At 37.1% G+C, this 21,051-nt stretch overlaps 1 protein-coding gene across 1 annotated transcript in view; it reads left to right on the plus strand.

Moving 5' to 3' along the window:
- Positions 1-21,051, plus strand: part of HEATR1 (HEAT repeat containing 1) — a 38,115-nt gene that overhangs the window by 10,390 nt on the left and 6,674 nt on the right. The window contains exons 13-33 of the mRNA XM_009329159.1: positions 789-877; positions 1,176-1,387; positions 1,664-1,785; positions 2,301-2,498; positions 4,067-4,250; positions 4,524-4,672; positions 6,790-6,982; positions 7,526-7,698; positions 8,046-8,213; positions 9,069-9,311; positions 10,052-10,183; positions 10,764-10,870; positions 11,949-12,092; positions 12,865-12,983; positions 13,253-13,374; positions 14,863-14,991; positions 16,326-16,556; positions 17,228-17,354; positions 18,422-18,588; positions 19,203-19,249; positions 20,119-20,242. Coding sequence (XP_009327434.1) covers positions 789-877; positions 1,176-1,387; positions 1,664-1,785; positions 2,301-2,498; positions 4,067-4,250; positions 4,524-4,672; positions 6,790-6,982; positions 7,526-7,698; positions 8,046-8,213; positions 9,069-9,311; positions 10,052-10,183; positions 10,764-10,870; positions 11,949-12,092; positions 12,865-12,983; positions 13,253-13,374; positions 14,863-14,991; positions 16,326-16,556; positions 17,228-17,354; positions 18,422-18,588; positions 19,203-19,249; positions 20,119-20,242 — 3,180 coding nt within the window. The remainder of the gene's footprint in view (positions 1-788; positions 878-1,175; positions 1,388-1,663; positions 1,786-2,300; positions 2,499-4,066; positions 4,251-4,523; positions 4,673-6,789; positions 6,983-7,525; positions 7,699-8,045; positions 8,214-9,068; positions 9,312-10,051; positions 10,184-10,763; positions 10,871-11,948; positions 12,093-12,864; positions 12,984-13,252; positions 13,375-14,862; positions 14,992-16,325; positions 16,557-17,227; positions 17,355-18,421; positions 18,589-19,202; positions 19,250-20,118; positions 20,243-21,051) is intronic.

Below are 21,051 nucleotides of genomic sequence, written 5' to 3' on the forward strand. Positions count from 1 at the left end.
AACCTGAATTTATTGATTTTTTTTAATGTAGCTACTATAGTATATTTTAATCTCTGATTATCATTCGAAGTGTGCTTCCTGCTTATCCTGTACATTTTTCTATGAAAACGCAAGCCATGTCACCTGCCTTTTGGATGGAAAGTGGGGCAGTGACAAGTCATTACGTTAGTGAGAAGTGCTCAGTTGAGATTTTCCATATGAGAGTCATTTGATCAGTTGATAGTGGCAAAGTACTAAACTGCAGCTCAGGTTTACTGGATAGGACTCTGGTATGCATTGTACTGATTGTTTCCAGCTAGAGTAACAGTCTGTCTTTATTGCTTCTGCTAGTAGTAGTGGAGAATATTATTAGCAGTAGTATAATTGGTCTTGTGTGTTCATTCATTCTCAATCACTAAAAAATAGGAATAGAAGCACGTGAGTGCTTTTTTAAATTCTAGTATTTTTTGTCAATGTGCCTTATATTTTTGTCATACAGATGCTATGTAAAGTAAAAGCAATTCTTGTTTAATTATAAAGTTTTTTGCTTATTGTTTATCAATTTTACAAAACATTTCTGCATTTGATAAATTCTCCATACTTTAGCATATCAAGAGGGCATACTGGGCAGCCTTATAACTTCTGTTTACTCTGATAATATTTTTATTACATGATCATCAATAGGAATGCAATTAGTGATGTTTGATCCCTGTTTCCACTTGGTATAGCTGATGCATTTTCCATTATGATATGGTAAATAATTTTGTATTTTATTATACTGTCATTTCTTTTTCTTGATTACTTTTCAGATTTTCAGGAAACAAGTCAATCCAGAAGTAGTAGTGTCAAGTCTTTTGAACATCTTCCAGAGAGCTGATCTTTCAAAGGATGGAAAGTGGTATGTTTGTGCTTTTTTTCAGTCTACATTCTTTCTGTATAAATTAAATTTTAAAATTGTAACTCTAAAGAATACTTTAAAACCCATTTTTCACTTCAAATACTTTTTGTTATGCTATATCTATGCTGAGTTACAAGAGAAATATTCAATTATTTGCATACCATTTCCCATGAGTTCCTTATTTGTTCTCACTGCTATTTGGATTCAGAAAATTGCCATGGAAAATGGAGAACAAATCAAAGAAATGTTGCTAGTAAGATTGAGCAATGGGGTTTGAACATCGCTTGTTCTCTTTTAGGTACAAGGTTCTGGAGCGAGCAATAAAAATTTTAGTCAAAGAGGAGATTTTGAAAGAGAAAAAAGAACTCCTAGATGAAGCAGTAATGCGGTTGTTACCTTTTATGGTAATCACTAATGCGAATTCAAAATCTTCAGATTGGAAAATGGCTGTTTATCTGTCAGAATCTGATCTCTGCTCCTTACACCCTTTACTGAAAGGTTGGCCAGAAGGTAAAGCATTAATTGTAACTAATTCAGTAGAAGAAGAATTGTGACAATTTAGGACGTCATGCTTATTGAACGTAAACACTTACTGAAGGAGGCTGGCTGTCACTGACAAGCTGCCATGCTATGAGTGCGAACAGAACTCTTTAAAAAGCTCTTTGAAAAGATGAAGAAATTGTCTAGTATGTTTCTGACTGTTTCTAAATATTATTGAGCCACCAGTGTTTTAATATGTGATTTTTATACCAGATTGTCTGATTATTATTTTTTTCCTTGGAATAGCTCTTGAAGAGGCAATTAAATCTAGCAAGTCTGCAGAGTTGATTGGAGTGGCCAACAAGAATATGATTCTGCTGTTTTCTAAAAACATGACTTCAGGGGACCCTTCCTTACTATTGCAAATGGTGTGTACCATGTTACCCTGACCTTAAGAGATCTTACTTTCCAGGTGGTCACTGTAGTAGAACAAATGTGATATAGAAGAACTTTGTATGTGTGCTTCTTAGCGTTAGTATGCCATTATCAAGCTGCTAGGCAAATACATGTATATATTGAATAACAAACCAATCTAGTACAATCTAGATAAAAACAGATTTCTGCCTTAACATGAGGAAAAGAAGAAGCAAAGTTAATACCTATTTGACAATTATTAGTGTAACTAAGTTCCAGGAATTTTTAGTTTCCTGAAAAAAAATTCTAGAGAATAAACAAGTATACCTGTGGGTAGATCATAGAAACAGATGTTTTGTGCATTCCCAGGTTCTGAAGAGTACCATTACAGCAGACAGTAATTTGTTACCTATGATAGAAGGTAACAAGGATTTAATTGGACATGCAAATGAAACGCGGTGTAAAGCCATAGTGAAGTCCCACTGTCTTACAGACTTTTTGTTGTTTTTCCTCTACTCCTTTTTCTAAGGTTGATGATCTGATACTCGTTGCTGAAATGGAATCTGACAGCGTGAGACAGAAAGTAACTAGTCATATAATTGGTTCAGTGCTTGTTGAGTGCTGCTGCAGTACACAGATGAAGGAAAGTTATTTTTCAGTGGCTATCAGAGTCTTCCGTTTCTTGGATAAAAAAATAAAAGATCTCAGAGCTTGTGATCCTGCAGAGGTAAGATGTAAACAGTTTGGAGAGGGCATTTTCTTTGTAATGGAGAAATCTTTTTTTATTGGAGGTTCAGAAACCTTGAGAAGGGCTGAAAATCTCGCCTTCATTTCTTTTCAAAGCAAAAACACACTTGGCAGCAGTACTAGAAGCTGCCATTAAGAATTGCTCATACATTTTACCACTGTAGTGAGTCTGCATTAAAAAATTAAGAACTCCAGAGCTTTAGGCTAGCATCTCACCAGCTGATTCAATGTTTCAGTGCTGTGGGCTTGGCACAAAGTTTAGGGGGTTTCTGCCAGCTACCCTGCAGCATCATGTGGTGTCATTGTTTGGCTTAGGAATATCAGGGGGTTTACTCATTGAGTAAAGGTTTTGCTGGGTTGTTCAATAGGGGAAAGAAGGAAATGCAGTTGAGTATGAAAAAGAGCTTATGCTAAGAGTTGGGGTTGTTCAGCCTGGAGATGGCTCCGGGGAGACCTTACTGTGGCCTTTCAATACTAGCGTGGGCATATAGGAAAGATGGAGAGAGACTTTTTACCAGGGCCTGTAGCGATAGGACAAAGGCCAATGCTTTTAAGCTAAAAGAGGGTAGATCTAGCTTGGCTATAAGGAAGAAATTCTTTACTGTGAGAGTGGTGAGGCACTGGAACAGGCTGCCCAGAGAAGTTGTGTATGCCCCATCCCTGGAAGTGTTCATGGTCAGGTTGGCCAGGGCTCTGAGCAACCTGATCTAGTGAAAGATGTCCCTGCCCATGGCAGGGGGGTTGGACTAGATGATCTTTGAAGATCCCTTCCAACCCAAACCATTTGGTGATTCTATGATTCTGTGAACTGCAACCTCAAGCAAGTCCTTGCAGCAATATTGAAAGTGTATTTGTTGGGTTTTGGTTTATTGTGCAGCTCCATAAGCAGTTGTATTGACACTTGTTGGGAGGCAACCTGGAGGTGAAAGGAGGAGCCATCAGAAGGGCAGGAGCAATGTTCAGAAAGAGTATTTCTGCATCTTTCTTCTACCTTTCTTTGCCTTATTTTTATGCATCTTTCCCATTGATTTATTTTGTTGTTGAAACAGTTTGTTCTTTTTTTTGTGTGTAAGAAACCCACGTGAGCAGGGCTGTTTTTCTGTGTGTGCACCCCCTCACACACACACATAGCAAACCATGGTAATTAGTTATTCTGACCTCAGATTATTCCATTAAAGAGTTTTTATATATAGAAATATCTGAAAGATATGGATTATGTTGCTAGAACAGAGCTAGATGAAAGGATGAAACTGAACATCCACAAAATGCTGTAACTCCTAATGCCTTTGAAGAGATATTTTAGAGAGATTGGTATTTTACTCTTCAGTTACCTCACTTACGTATGCTTTTAATTATGGTAGTAAGAACTGGCATAGGTTTTAAAACTGCAGATGCAAGTTTAAATGTAAAATCAGAAATGTTATTGACTTCACAAGGATACCTCTTTTGAGGTTGGAAGTTAAACATGGCTGAGTCTTAGTGCTAAATTTGTGTCTTCTGTTGGATGAAATTGTGACAGTATACGCTAAAATGAATTTTCATTTACAGGAAACTCCCCTAAATTGGTCTGTTGAAACAATAGAGGAAACTTTGGTGCCTAAGGAATTGTTAACTACATATATAGACAAGCTCAATAGTGGTCAGACTGCTCATGCAGAGGAGTCAGCTATGTTCCTGTTCTTATTGAAAAACTTCATCAATGGCCTAAAACCTCCTCTGTCCTTTTCAAAAGGTAGGTGTTAAGGTTTTGACTGACTTTTATATCAATGAAGTGAAGAAGGAAGGTTAATTTTTTTGTCTTCAGAAGTTGTTGGAAACGAGCAAGCCTTGCTTCCCTAACCACCTTCATTTGTTGCTCCTGAGGTCTGTAAAGATTACTTACTTGTGAACATGAAATCAGCCAAATGTATTGTCTTCTTTTAACTAGAGATGTCTGTTTTCTCTTGGTTTCTGAAGGTGTTCATATGCATCCACTGTGTCTTATTTATAACCTGTATTTTTTTAGAGGAAACTTGGTGGAATCCCGAATCTCTGAATCCAGATAGCCAAGACTACCTGCACCTCCTGTTGGGGCTATTTGACCTACTTGTCTGTGGAGCTAGTGAGGGAAGCTGTGCTGTTCAGTACAGAGCATTGATGAATCTCTTACTCAAGGTATTATTTTTGCATTTGTTGCTCTGAATTTTTAGTCGTCACCTATTAGGCAGTTACATAATTTTAAGGAAAATTGAGAAAAATGGAGAACTGATCATGCAACACTGCTTGTGGCATGCTAGTACTGTGAGCAGGTGAAAGTCTAAGCTTCAGCTGGTTAGTTAACCCTAATTAAATGTAATAATAGAGAACTAAAGTAAAAAAACAATAAATGGACCAGTTGAGGCAAAGGTGAAAACGTAACACTGATTTGCAGGACAAGGTCAAGAGCTTGAAGTTTGAGCTAAAAGTTTTGGTCCTATTTGGGAGCAAAGCAAACAGTTGCTCTGTAAAACTTGTTAGTTTTTAAATACAAAAATGGACAGGAAAACTTTTAGAAGACATTGTATGTTTCCTTATGACATCATCTCATGTCTTCTCACCCACATCGAGTGATACATTTCTGTGGAGAGAATAAGGGATTTTGACAGTCTGGATTTTAGATGACAGGGAGTAATAGCTGTACGTTCTGAGGAAAAGAGAAGCAAGTAATTGACACAAAGCCACTGTTACTAGAATTTGATGCTGTTTCATCAAGAACAGCACATGACAAACACAAACAGAGGAAGGAAAGAACAGCAACGATTTCATAACAAAACTTGTTTCTGATGTTAATTCTTGTATATAACTATCTAATTATCAGTCACTCCAAGATCTAGTGAACTGGTACTAACACTGAGCTGTTCAAGAGATTGATTCAGTGCCTGGCTAGTTAAAGGCTGTCAGCAGGGAAGCAAGGATGTTATTTTAGTGGGATTTTTGCCTGAGCGAGCTGGGTAATATTGCACAGAAGAAGAGAAGAAGCAGGGAGGAGGGACTACGGAAGGTTTATGGAATGGGGCTAGTAATGTCCTAGGACCTAGTGAAGGCAACAGCTGCAGTAATAATTTGCTTCTTTCACTTGTGGAGTACTGCCAATTTTGAGGGGTTTTGATTTGAAAGGGACAAGAAAGATGTGTTTGCCTGCTCTAGAACCGTTAATATAACTAGAACCTAGATCTTGGTGGACTTGTGGAAAAGAGAATAGGCAAGAGTATGTCAGAAGCTGTATCAGTTGTTCTGGCAAGCTGTGTTCAGTCTGCGGGATGTTGAGTGGGCACTCCTGTTTGATGAATGAAGAGCTCTTAGGATTCCAGAGAGCATCTTGCAGACAGAAAGCATACTAGCTGTTGCCAGACCATGTAGTAAGCAAGAACTTTAAATTGATTTGGGATACTATTAGGAGACAATGTAACTGCTTCAAAATCAGAAGCTATCCTAATTAAACTTTGACAGAAAGGTCCTAAAGTAAAGTTAAGTTAAAGTTAAGGTGAACTTAAGGTAGATGTGTGAAAAACTGAACTGAATCTTCTTGGAGCAGCTATTACTACGGGGGGTGGGGGGGAAGGCACTCTGTCAGCGATGGTCAGTGATACATTTATGATTCAGAGTTTGTTAATTTTGGTCCCTGCTCTATTATTATAAAGCCTATACAGCCAATCCAGGACAAATTCTAGGAATAAAGTTTAGTGTGAATATTCAGCACAGAAAGCTGTGCTGTACAAGGAAATTGGATGCCCAGCTCTTCTGAGACGCTACTTTATAGGCTTCTGAAAATCACTTTGTATGACTGATGAAAAAGTCAGGGATTACTTAGAGCACTTTTAATATTAAGATTACTGCTGCACAAAACAGGAAATAGAAGTTCTTTGTTTTGTATATAACAGTTCTCTTGCGCAGTTGACATACTATACAAATGCTCTTATGCGTGTGTTTTCAGTCTGTTAGATAAAAAAAAATCCCTTTTATTTACATACCTATAGACTGCAAGTTATCTGTTAAACTAAATAAGCCAGCTGTTAAGCAATATGTGGACTTGTATACACATGCAAGTACTGTTTACCCAAAAGCATCTACTCAATAACTTTTTCTTCCCAAAAGACACTGTTTCTGACTCTTTAGTTCTCTTTCTGTGAACTCCTTTGATTTGGGTGGTTTATCAGATGTTGAGAGTAGTAGTTTGCCAGTTAAATTAAAGTTATTAAACAAGTGCTTTTCTCTTTTTTTTCTTTTTTCTTTTTTTTTGTGTTCAATTTAAGGTACATCTAAAAGATTCAGAGGTTCTCTTCAAATTCCTTTCAATTTTATGGACTTACAGTTATAACCTTTCAAATCATCTGAACTATGAAGTCAATGCAATGTTACAGACACAAGCTCTATATATTGGCTATGCGCTGCTGGAATCACAGACATACCAAAAAAAGAAACAGTTGCTATCGCCATCGTCTCCAGGTAAAGTAAAACAGTATCTCTCTCTCATCTTAAGACTTAATCACAGTATTTTTTAATTTTGTGCAATTTTACTATATTTTATACCATGAGGGCTATCTATAGTTATTTATGTTCAGCTGCACTAGGCTGAGGCAGCTCTCTTTCTTGCTGATTCACTGCTGCAGTTACTAGCCCAAGCTTGGAACTAGGTGAAACCACTTTTTTTTTTAATCTTAAAAGTGTTAAAGAAACATGGTCCTATGCTGAAGAAGTCAGTTACAGCACCTTACTTTCTGTGCAGTATAAGGATGTGGCAGTCAGTAGCAATATATGAACTCTCTGAGCTTAAACATGAATATAAGGACTGTGATGAAGAAGTTCAGAGCCATGGATCTGTGAGATCTGTGTCGGTTTTGTGTACTCTAGAGATTTATAGTGAAAAGAGATGACTTTTTAGTTCCAAAGTAATTGTTGATGCCTCTTCAGGGACAGATACAGTAAAATTCTGACCACTCACTTTATTCTGTTGTCTTTTCCTCCTTCCTTCCCTCACTCTTTTTGCAGTGGTGATATCTTTGCTAATTAACTTGGGTAGTCCTGTGAGTGAAGTTCGAAGGGCTGCTCTCAAGTGCCTCCATTCCTTGAGAGGGATAAAGGAGTCTCTATTTCATCCTGTTCTTCAGCATTTGGAGCAAAAGACAGAAGAGATCATATCTGACCCTACATACATAACACAGGTATCTTTGTTATTAAGGTGTACGTTAATACAAGTTTTGTCTGCTGCTGTGAGGTCCCATCTTTTCTAAAAGAAATCCAAGTTAGCTGGGAAGGTTCATTGTCATCATATACTATAGTAGACTGATTTTTTTTTTTTTAAAGGACTATAAAAACATTCAAGTGATTTATTACATACAGAAAATTGAGAATATCAGTCAAATAAGAGTTATTAACTTGTGGTTTATTTACAGATGAAGAATTCTGTTTGTATCTAGATTGCATTATTATGAAAGCATTGAATAAACATTGTTTTAAGGCATTTTTATTGCAGAGAAATAACTTAATTTTCACTTTGTTAATGAGCTAGATTATGGAAACTTTATTTGAGGAGCTTGAGACACAACCAAAACAGAAATCCCAGAAGAAAAAATTGTTGGAAGCTTTGGAAAGCATACTCGATTGTGTACAGAACCCTATTTTCCCGTCATATATTGCAAGAAACTTAATGAAAATTCTTCATGAAGTCCATGGTGAGGTAAGTGCCGCCTGTCTGGTTGTTTTATGGGTTCTGCACTTGATTGAAATGCTGAAATCAAATTTCATTTAGTAATAATGCTGTTAAATAACTTCATAATGTATTAGACTATTAGGCATTAAGATGACACCTCTGATAATATGCAGTAGTGCTGCAAAGTATGATTTAATGAAACATAAAATATTTGCATGCTCCATCCAGGAATATAAGGGCTGCAGAATTTTGCACTGGAGTTCCTAAGGAAACTCCCTTGATGTTACTGAAAAAGACCATTTCAGAAGAAGATTCTTCCAGAAGAAATTTATTACCTTGGTTAGATATCAGTGAATATAGAGTTTTCTGTACAGAATTGTAATGTATTAGGTAGTACTATCAATTTTATTTGTATGTATTAACCTCCTCTTATCTAGTATATTCAGAATTCTCTAAGTGCTGGAAAATACATGAGTTCAATGTTCAAAAAATGAATGAAATTATGAATTTTTCTGCTCTGTTCAGTTGTACGTATCTTGAAAGGATTGTGAACTGCATAGAGGATGAGCATTCTTGCCTCACATTTGGGTTTTGTAGGAGACAGTAGTCATAAATTGGTGAAAAAAATTGCCTTGTTTCTGTACTTTAAAAATATGAAATACTACTCTGCAAAGGAGAATAGCAAAGTAGCAGATGAGCATGTACTTGTGGTAATCTCACAATAAGTCTTGTATTTTTCCTCTTGAATAGCTGTTGCATAAAATAGTGTATGCAGTGTGTTACCTAAGAGGGGATGTTGCAGTAAAATGAAGCTGTGCTATTGGAAGTTTGTTAAAATGAGAACGGATAAAAACTTCTATTCTGAATTTCCTCTGTTTGCAGATTATTCTTTCTCACCTTTTGCCTGCACTAGACCGGTTGCTAGAGAAGGTCTTTCAGAAACCTGAGGCAATGTTGAAAGATGAAGTTGTTCTCCTGCATCTCATCCTTGGAAAGTTTAATGAATATTCAGCAGCCCTCTTGTGCAAGAATCAGCAGAGTCTGGATTTATTTATCAAAAGTCTGCATGCTGCCAAGAAAATCTATGAAGAAATTCCACCATTTCAGATCACAGCACTTGGGCAGGTATGGCTGTATGAAAGATCTGCGATTTATTTTTATGCTTAAAGCAAATAGCGGTGTTTGGGATTGGATTTACAAGGACTCTTTCTGTGTTAAGGAGTCCATAGCTTTTGACCTGTCTTTCCTTTAGTACAAGTTTTCAAGGTCTCCATAGTGTCTTTGAAACATCTAAACAGGCTGCACTTTAAATTTTCTTAAACTTACCAGAAGGAGAAACTGCTGCTCGCTTTATTTTTGCATTTTGACAAGTACAAGTAAAGAACAGAAATATCATTGTATTTGCATGCCAACGAATACCTGTATCATTGCCTGCAGATACTACTGTTCCTCTGTCCTTAGTTTTTGTCAGTCAGGCAGGAGCTTTACTTCATGTTTTTCTTCTGAGGAAAAATTGTCAAGAAAATACAGTAGGTGGGAAATAGTCTCATTTGAAGGAGGCTACAAATTCAGGCCCTCTATTAGCGTATACTTACCAAGGCTGGCAACAGCAAGTTTGTTCCCCCCACCAGGCAAGCTGTGTGAAAAATTTCAGGAATCGGTATGTCTGATGGGTATTTCAGAAGTATGTGCTTTGCATCTAAGGATTCCTGGATATATACATAGTTAATATGCACATTTTGATGATGCATGTTCATACTAACATGCGTGTGTGGTTGGGTGTGTCGTACACAATCCATAGCTTGTGATTTTGTTAGCCTCTTATAGTAAACCTCTTTGCATCCTTTCTTTTTTCCCTTTTGTAGATTACTAAACCATTCTTTGCAGCTGTGTCAGATGGGATGGTGCAACAGAAGCTATTAAGAGTATTGTTTGACTTACTGTTAAACTGTAAGAACCCGCTTTGTGCCCAGACTATTAGCAGTGTTTTTAAAGGGGTAAGTGGCAAACTCCACAATACAGAAATACGTTCAAACTTGTTGCGGTGGTTCTATGTTGCTACATTAAGTAACACTCGTTGTTTATATCATTCATAGCATGAAAGGAATCAGAAACTATTTGTCACATAGTATGATTGTGTTAATGGGATGGAAAGTTTTTTGAATGACTGCTTTTAGAAGGTATTTCTTTAAAAGCCATGCATCAGTCATTTACTATACTAACTACGTGAATGAACTCAGCAGAAGTCACTTTCTGCTGCACTGATTTTCATTTTCTGGGTACAAACTGCTTTTGTACTGTTATGAGGAGACTTCTCCCAAAATACATTCTTTGTAGCTTTCATATAGCAATTTATTGTATTACATGGATTTGAAATCACTTCCTCATTTTATTTGCTATAAGAACTACAAGTAGGACAGGCATTCAGAGACTGTGGTGATATGACTTGAATACGTGGATTATATACCCATATGTGCATGAAAGGGACGTGTTTAAAAAAAAAAAAAAAGGAGGGGGTATAGATGTGTGATATGACACGTTGTTCATTGGTGCTTGCATTATTGTTCTTTGTTTCAGATTTCAGTGTGTGCTGAGCAGATCGTCAGAGAACTGGAGCCTCCTGAGAAAACCAAAAGTCTGGCCACTGTTCAGCAAACTAGAAGGCAGAAAATGCAGCAACAGAGGTAAAATAACTAGAAATCCAAAAATATTATCCGTACAGTTTGAAAATGCCACTTGTTTTACTACGTTTCATAGTTTGTATTGGAAGCATAAGCATCCCCTCCCCTCCACAGTAAAATAACTCTGAGCTACTTTTCACAGGAGAAAACCAACTCGTGTTGCTGTTTGAGAACCGATGGAACTATAGTCAAAATTTAAAAAAAAATCATTTCCCAGTACTTTTAATGTTGGTATTTGCTCTTGGAGAATCTGGCTTGACACAGTTGAACAAGATTAATTTTTGTAGGTATTAAACTTGGTTAGTAATAAAGATGTATGGACAAATTACGTACACATGGCTGAAGCCTGAAGGCTTCAGGCTCATCAAAATGTTCCTGTTAGTTGTATTTTCTTTCAGTTAAAACATTAATTTTTAGATCTCTTCATCTTGTTTCTTCTCTCCATTCTCATAAGGAAGGAGCTGTTTTGTCCACTGTACTTACTCTCTTCTTTAAGCGTTGGCTGTCAACCGCTGTTGAAACAGGATATTGAGTTGGTTTTCTTTTTTTGAACGTAGAATATAGATGTTCTTATGTTCTTATTTTCCTTCACTTGACCTTTTTTAACAGTCATCACCCATTAGATTGATCCATCTGTAAGCTGTCTGTCAGAGTTTATAAACATGCACGCTTGCGCACACACCCATTGCCTGCATAGTCACTGGTTAGACAACTAGTAGTTCAGAAGATGCAGGTTCCCTGGATGGCAAGCAGATCAGCATTTGGACAGTTATTTGGTAATAGATTTTGGGTTTTTTCCACAGAAGATCTGCTTCATTGTGTAGACTTTTTGTATACACAGAAGGCGTGCTATACTTGTTTGCTTTGTCAAGTTTGGTCTGGATTTTCTGTTGATTGTTTAAAATGCGTTGCTGCTTCAGTCAAAAGCCCACACATTGCCACCTCTCCCAGGAGAAGCAGCAAAGGATATTACTATGTGAAAGAAAGTTTGTCTTTTTTTACTTTTGTGTGTGTTTGTTCCCAGAAACACTACTATTTTCTTTGCAGATGTATATCTTGATTGTTTGTCTTATCTTCTTAGAAAGCCTCAAGATGCAGAACTGGCACCAGAAACAAGCCACTTCAGCTGGCAGAGGGTTATGCTTATTCTGGAATTACTGCAGCATAAGAAGAAACTTAGACGTCCGCAGGCATTGGTACCTGCGCTTTTTAACCTGCTGAGCCGGTAATCGTGCCTCCATAACATATGAGTCCTTGAGCTTTCTCTTCTGCAGCAGACGCTGTAAAGCGTTAAAATATGGGCTACTTTCTCTGGCTTTGTTGCCATGTTTTGTAGCTTGGCTTTTTTACTTGAACTTAATTTTAGGTAAATCAGATGAAGGGAGTGGGAAGCTGTTTCGAGTTTTTTGCCCTGTAAACAATGTGATGGGCTTTTTAAGATGGTTATCTGATGCATAGCTTCTTTTGTGAAGACTTTGTTTCTCAGGTGGAGGGCTTGGGTTTCCGAAGAAGGATGACACCTGTGCTAAAACTGGCACAATTGACAGGACTTGTCTTTTGCAGGGCTGTTATAATAATACCCTAAGCTTTAAAATTCCTCCCAAAACATTGTGGAACAGCCTTCATCCAGTGCAACCTAAGAAAACTGTTGCTTTTCCTGCCAGCCATATCTCCAGGCACTTAGGAAAGTTTACATATAGATTGGGTATTTCTGGTTTTGGGGGTTTTTTTTACGACTTGTCTTTACATAGACTGGCAATCATATTTAGGGTAATCGTCTTATACTCCTGACAGTGCTTTGATAAATGTCTTTTATTAGACCAGTTGATGTATTTGAAAACAAAAGAGACACTTTTTGGCAAATGCTTTGTAGAAGCCTCAATTTAGAACTTCGTAGAATGAAGATTGCAGTTTCTTATTTGCATTTTAATATGCAGTTTGGTCACTTATTTTTCTGTCTACCTTCTCGATTCCTAAATTTTTTCCTGAATGTATAGGTGTCTGGAACCTATGGCATCAGAAGAAGAAAATATGGAATATACAAAGCAGCTAATCCTCAGCTGCCTGCTAAACATCTGTCAGAAATTGTCTTCAGATGGTAGCAAGATCCCAGCAGGTAAAAATTGCCAGACCCATTTCTTGGTACTTCTCTCACCAGTACAGCATTAAAACAGTGGCCTCTAACTTTTTTCTTCTATAAGTCTATGCTGTATTGTTGAGGAGAAATAGGCTCCTTTATAGGGTATACAAATTTGCCTTCTTAATCATTTTTTGTAGACCCCTTAGGTATGGTCTGCAAATTGAAACCAGTGCTTGAGTGTACTGTTTTTATTCCTACATCATTGACCATTAAAGTGTTAATATGTGAATATTTTTTACTTGCAGATACCCTTGACAAAGAAAAATTCAACGTGGAAGTGATAGTTCAGTGCATCAGGATATCTAAAATGCCCCAGACACACCACCACGCACTGCTGCTCCTTGGTGCTGTTGCTGGCATGTTTCCTGTAAGTAGTACCTGAAAATTATGTGTCGGCTCTTCTCTTTAGATTCCAAATATTGGGAAGAGTGAAGAATGTAGAGAGCTGTTCTATGGGGAGAAACTTTCTGAAAGGAGCAAGAAGCAAAATTTACAGGTTCCCTGCTCTTTTAGGGCTTTCCATTCCGTTTTACTTGAAAACAAACCTCTGTCTTGATGCTTAGGTCACTAGTCACTTATGAATTGCAATGAAGCGCATTAGAAATGGAAGAAGCTTTCTGACAACAGCCCTGCCTCACCTTCCCGCTGTGGTCAAAGTTCTCGTGCATTGTTTCTTCTTTCCCCTGCTTTTTTGTAGACAAGAGAGAAAACACGTAGCCCGATAGCACATGTATTCTTCCAAGTTCCTATCTTGTACAACACTGAGAAATGTAGTTGTAGTTGATGATAAAACCAGGTTCTGATTTTAATTGACTGAGAAACAGGCCTATTCTACTATGGATTGAAATTTGACTGTACACTCACTCTTCTAAGTAAGATTCTTTTGCTTTGGAACTATAAAAGCAGCAAAATGTATCCACATGTATCAAACTCAGTTTGCATCTTTATCTTTACCTCAGTACTTTCTCCACACATTTGGAAAGATATTGGTTTTCCCAAAAAGCAAAATGGGAATATTTTTGAGAAATTTGTGGAGGATTTGGCTTTTTTATTGTTGGGGTTGTTTTTCTTTGTCGCCATCTTACTGCCACCACCTGCAATGAAACCAAGCTTTTATTCTACATTAATATTGGCTCTTACAAGATTTTCAAGGTCAGAATACAAGGAAATATTTTGTATGAGTCTCATCTCTCTTTTTAAATCTAAAACACTCCTTCAGTTCACTAAAACTGAATGAAAAACGTGCCCATAACTTCTTGCTCTGTGTTCTGGCAAAATCTAGGAGACTAACTCTTGAGCTAGGTGACACCTCTAGTCCAGCCCTCCTAAAATTAATTACTGTGATTACAGTCTAGCCCCCAAAAAAGCCAAAAATTAAAATGAGCATGGTTGGTTTCCATTGTATGATTGTAGATATTGCAGATGTTTTACAGATATAAAAAGGGTGGGTGGGAAAGGTGTGAAAATCACTGGAATCTGTGCCACACTCACATTTGTGCTTCTGCAAATCTCCCCATAGCTGATTTTGCTTGTCATACTACTGTGGCACTGAGTTGAAGAATACAAAATATTTCATCAGACTAAACTCTCAATTTCCAGTCTTTAATTACTTGCTTAGAAGTGTATCTTGGTTTCTAAGTAATATTTGGAACTCTAACAATCACACACTAAGCAGCTTTAAGGGACACTATACATTTAATACTAGTTTAGTGGAGATTCTGGAAGATACTAATGATTCTCATTTTCTTTTATAGGAATCTAGTGGTGTTTGTGGGAAGGAGAAATGCCTTAAGGTGCAATATGTAGAGCAGCACAGTTCAAAAAATAAACTAATCTCATCTGTCTTCTTTTCCAGGATAAAGTTCTCCATAACATTATGCCCATTTTTACATTCATGGGAGCAAATGTCTTGCGTCTGGATGATACTTACACGTTCCAAGTAATTAATAAGACAGTGCAGATGGTTATTCCTGCTCTTATACAGGTAAATTTGTCTACTTAATGGACAGGAGTAGAAAAAAGTGAACAATAAGATTAATAATTAAGTAGAGTAAATGGTTTAGAATATCAGTGGTAGAATAAGCTGCAGCCTATTCTAGGATTATTTTTACATAGATATTAAATGATATATAATAACTATATTAACAGACTACTCCTCGTCTGACCAACTCTGAGTTCATCAGACTACTGCTTCTTTTTAATCTTATGAGCACCTGCACTTTATAAATGGTTTAGCCAAAACAGTATCACAACTGTACCTAAAGAGGACCTGAAACATACTTTTAGTTCAAGTTTTTCACCATAAAAATAGCAGGCAAGTTCAGTAGAGGAACCATTGGAAATAAGAAGGAGGTTATTAGTCCTGTAATAATATGTCATGGTCATATCAATAGTAGACGTAGTCTGAAGGAAGTGGAAAGGTGAAATATTTGACAAATGCTTTTATTCTTCCAGCTGGTGTTTGTGTGGGTTTTCTTGTTTTTGTCTGGACAACTTATAAACCAAAACAAAAATACATCATTGTTTTTCAAAGGGGACGTTTTTTCTTCAGTCAGATTTCACTTGCATCTAATAAATCTTAATTCTAGAGTCATTCATAGATTTAAACATGAAAAATGCCATATAAATTTCTTATGTAAAAATTAATTGGGGGAAAAAAAATTTCTTCTTCTAATAATGGGGTGGGGATTTCCCAGTGTATTTTTTAATGATATGTATACATATTTTGCATCCTCTTGCAGATCTCTGTTAGAGAAATCAAGTTGCTGTCTCTTTTTTTTAAATTTTATTTTTTATTTTTATTTAAAACCTTTCATAGCAGCCATCACAAGTTTCTGTGACAAATTATTTATGGCACACACAACTATTACAGTGGGGAGAGCCTAATGTTACTCGCCTGAGATCATGTAGCCTACTTGTATTATTTTTACTAGGCCCTTGAATCCAAGACCCTATCTATCAGGCTTACAGGCAAAGTTTTCAGAAGGACATGGCATTGCTTTCCCTTGAAAACATCCTGCTTGTTTCAGCTGATGCCAAGTAACTTTTTTTCTTTTTTTTTCTTCTTTTTTTCTTTTTTCTTCTTTTTTTCCCTTTTTTTTTTTTTTTTTTTTTGGAAGCATCTTCCTTAAACACTGGAAAGGAACTGTGTGACTGAAAACCGTTTATTTTGGAGCACTTACATTTTCCTTGAGATTATGCTTTTGGTAATGCTGTTATCGGGCACGTAGCACTTCCTCTCATTTTCTGAATTTACAAGAACGAACTTGTACTTGTCTGTGATAATCTGTTTGAACTGCTGTACCTGTTTGTACACAGGCTGAAGACAGTGATTTGTCAGAGTCCTCTGGAAGCGTGGAAGAGGTGGTGATAAAGATTATCCGTGTGTTTGTGGATGCCTTGCCCCATGTGCCGGAGCACCGACGCCTGCCAATCCTGGCCCAGCTGATCACTACGGTGGGAGGAGACAAGTTCCTCTGGGTTCTCCTGGCGCTGCTGTTCGAGCAGTATGTGACCAAAACTGTGACTGCGACATCAAGCACAGACAAGGTTAGAAGCCTAGTGGGGTCAACTTTTTCCTGAAGAGACGGATCTTCGCCTTTCTGTTTGTGGTCTTGCCTTTAAGAAGGTGCAAGATAAAATAAGTAGTGAGCTCTGAGCTTGTGCTATAGCAGAACCTGATGGTGAAGTTGACTACAGTTTGTATTGCAGATACAATATTGTTTCGTCCTGGAGCCTGAACAATAAATCAGATCATATTGTACAGAAATCCTTGACCTGAAGAGCTCATAATCTAATTATGAAGTGCTTCAATATTTTTAAAGTTGTTTTTTTTTTTTTTCTTTGACTGTGTTTATGAAACATGAAACTGGTCTTCCTGTACAGACCAAGATAAAAACCCTATTACGTTTTTGTGTAGGCAGGCCCTCGGATTAGGTGAAAGCATAGTTTATGGGGAAAACTAAAAGAAGTATTAAAGGAACATTGGTGAGAAGATGCAGTCTTTGCTGTAGCAGTTTAATCTCTTTCTACACCCTCTGGAACTATGTTCTCTCCAGAGCTTGCTGCTATTACCTTTGGTGTTAATCCTGGCAGTATCCAGCTCACCATGGCATTTTCACAAACTCACTGATAAGTTTTTGAGTCTTTTTATCATTATTAGTAATATTTTTTTTAATTCTTGAAATATTTTTTTCTTTAAATTTCTAAACCATAAACAGGATGCTGTTCTGGAAGCAGACACTGAATTTTGGATTTCCATCTGTTGCGAATTTAATGTACGTTCTCAGTTCCAGAGCATGATGAAAATAATCCAGTACTTGACAGAGCTGCCAGAGAACAAAGAAGGTAACCACAAAACAGAGCCAGCAAATGCACGTAAACCCTCCTGTTACAAGGGACAGGGGGTAATGGTTTTAAACTAAAAGAGGGTAGATACAGACTAGATGTAAGGAAGAAATTTTTTACGCTGAGGGTGGTGAAACACTGGCACAGGTTGCCCAGAGAGGTGGTGGATGCCCCATCCCTGGAAACCTTCAAGGTCAGGTTGGATGGGGCTCTGAGCAACCTGATCTAGTTGAAGATGTCCCTTCCAACCCAAACTGTTCTGTGGTTCCATTACTTCTCTAGGCAGAAGACCAAGGGATGTAGAATTACTCTAATGACTTCTTCTTTTTTAATAAAATGACTAAGATATGCAATTACTTTTTTTGTAATCCTTTTAATTATAGATTAATTTGAGCACTTAGAATCAAACAGTAGTCCTCATTTAGAAGGTACAGTAAATCATTTAGTTGAAATAAAAAGCTATTATTCATAGCAGACAAGATCACAGGGACTACTAGTCATTTCTGGGTTTTTTTAAGGTTTCATTTCTTTCTACTACAATATAGTGGAGCAATAGTTAAACAATATCTTTTAATACTTTTCCAGTCTGTTATTTCAAAGAGCATTGGGGAAGGTGGGAGAGGTTTGTTTGTTTCTTTTTAACTTAGGACTTCCCGTATTTGTTGTTTGAATACATTTCCTCAGCCAGGAGGGACAAGGTAATGACACTGAAAGCAGTTTTCCCAAATAGGTGATGCACAATATATGTGGTCCTGCTCAAAAGTCTCTCGTGTTTGTAGCCAGCATACCACAGCTTCAGCACCAAGAAAAAAGATTCTTCTTCATGTAAAAATGATCAGATGGAATGGCAGTGAAATGGCGCCACTTCTTTTGAGGCTGTTGAAATGAAAAATTTATCTTCTGTGGTATTTCAGCGCATCTTTTTTTGAACTTTGACATGATTTTGGATACTGCAGAGTGACTATCCTTGATAGGCATCTGACTGTAATTTTAGTTTGTTTCTATAATCAGAAATCAAATGTCTTTTTCTCTTGGCTGCAAATTTGTTTTGTGAATGTTTTCGACAGATGATCCTGGGCCAAAAAAGTCAAGAACATGCAAGACAAAGCTAAAAAATCAGGATGGGCAGCTCTTTAATGTGGAGTCTCACTCAGACAAACAACTTCGGCATTTCAAATTCTTGTCAGTCTCCTTCATGTCACAACTTTTATCCTCTCAGAGTTTTGTGAAAAAGGTAATAATGGCAGATTGCTTTTAAACTAATCACATTAAGTAATTGTGCCATACTGTAACAGATGAGGTTTAATTTGCTTTTTAGTACGGCTTTATATTCAAAGGGGATGAAACAATACACTGTCCAGTGTATCTTGCTGACACCTTTATTGACACAGCTTTGAAACCTCTCAGGCTTTTCCAGATAGACTCCGTTTGTGTGACAAATAGGTAACAAAGTGAAATTCTGGTCCCAGTGGATTCCCACTGGCTTTATGGAGTCTGGGATTTCACTCACAGTCTGTATAACTTCAAGTTTGGTGTCAGATTCATACTATTAACTCTGAAAAGACAAAATAGATGTTACAAATTTTAGGCTTTGGCTCTAGCTGGAAGTAGTTCCCAAGTGTTTCAACTGAACATCATACACCAGCATGAAATGTATTTGCTACTGGGACTGTATGGCCTAAGATTCTCAGATTTTCTTCTAGAATGATGGCTTAAGTGCAAATATGGGGAACTCATAATAGTGGACATTTCATTCAGAACAAACTAATTTGCCTATACTGGGATATTAACTTAATGAGGGGATAAAAGTTTTATACTTAGTGTTTTCATTCTTTCCTTTTAAACCAGATAGTTGAATGTGAAGAAACAGAAGAGCTGCAGAAGTTGGAACAGAGGTATGCATTAAATCTGCTCCACTCCTCCTATTTCTAGGTTTTACTGCAACCTGGGAATATTTTTTTAAATGTAGTCCCATTAGAATATTTTTTTTCCCTCAAGGGTACTTTTAATGTTGTCCTCGGCAACAAGCAGTATTTATTATATGCAAGTTATTTGGTTTTGGTTTGGTTTTAGTTTGGTTTTGGTTTGGTTTGTTTTTAATATGATGTGGATTTTTTTTATTTCTGAAAGCTTGCTCTACCCAATATCCACTGTTCTGTATTTCTGATAGCACTTACTTACATACTTGGCCATAACTATTATGCTATTGACGATGGAGTCTTTAAAAGAATTCCAGATTTTTAGCAAAACATATCGTTTCATTTGTAGGCAAAAAAAAATCATTATTCATGGGTGCCCCTATATTGGTGTAAGCAAATTACCAGTAATCACAGTTGTAGTCACTGGGCTGTAACAGCCAATGATGCAAAATTGAGGGTTTCTTTTGCGGAGGCTTAACTTTTATGTTTGTTCTAAGTGAAAAAGGGTGTAGGATTTATTTTAAATGCTGTGTTCCTTAAATGCTCATTTTCAAACATCTGTATCTTCCCAGGTTGTTTTTGTTTTAAAGTAGAGTTCTTAAATAGAACTACTGTTGTATGTAGATGCTAATTTGGGGGTATCAGGTAGATTTCTTTAATGTGCACATGATTTTCCTTATTGCCGTAGCTTTTGTTAATATGTAGATGTGATCTGCTAGTCTCTCCATTAGGTGTTTCGTTTTCCTTTATTGTTGCTGTTTCGTGAAATTTTATGCTTTCCAGTAATAAGGTTGACTTCTTCAATGTCCTTGTTACTTACTAAAAGATGCTTCCTTTCCACCTAGGCTATTAGAAGAAGTTCTTCACTATATAAACACTGTGGCATCTTCAGTGGAAGGGAACGTGGACAAGCCAACAGCCAAATTTTGGAGGGTTCTGCTTAACAAGTCCTATGATATGCTGGATAAAGTATGTCTCATTAGCCCTCATGTTAGCAGTGGGACATTTCTGCTTTTGCTTAGTAATATGATTATAACCTTTGTAGGATTTCTCGTTGGATTAGTACTAATCTTTATTGGATGGTCTGCAACCTGGTGCATCATTGTTTAAATTTATCTAACAACTTTATAACTACAGCTAACAGCTTAGACAGAACAACCAGAAAAAAAAATCAGGAATGCTTATTTCCTCTAGTTAGTATTCTACTGGCTGGAAGCAGTCGTTTCACTATCGGTCTGGTGGAGAAGAATGGCTTTTGGCAGCATTTCTCACTGTTAACTCAAAATGATTTAACTAATGTTAGTGGAACTGCTGTATATTTCTACCTGGAATTTAAATGAGGAAAAATCCTTATGCTTTTCTTTCTAATCCTTTTCTGATCAGAAGTATATTTGTAGAATTGGACTGGCTATCTCGTTGCATGCTGTGGAACATATGTCTTTTCACAGCTTGGATTTTTTTTTTTTTTTTTTTTTGCCTGTGAAGCATATTCCAGTTTTCATGATGTACATGCACAGGGCACTACCAGCAGTATTTTAGGCTACGGAGGGATAGCTCACCAGTGTAGACAAAAGGAATTGCTGAGAAAACCTCAGAGCTAGTGGATATTGGCCGGTTAGCAGCCAGTGAACATCCATTCAGTACTGTAACTAGAACCTGCTTTGTTCTTTTGCTTGCCTCAGATACAGCATTGCTAGCCTGTCCTCCCTTCTTTGATCCTGAAACCCATGTTGGGAAGTCGAAGAGAGTTTGCCTGTCTTATTTGAAGGCTACTGTGT

This window comes from Pygoscelis adeliae, unplaced genomic scaffold, assembly GCF_000699105.1.
Source record: "Pygoscelis adeliae isolate BGI_AS28 unplaced genomic scaffold, ASM69910v1 Scaffold77, whole genome shotgun sequence".
Lineage (NCBI taxonomy): Eukaryota > Metazoa > Chordata > Aves > Sphenisciformes > Spheniscidae > Pygoscelis > Pygoscelis adeliae.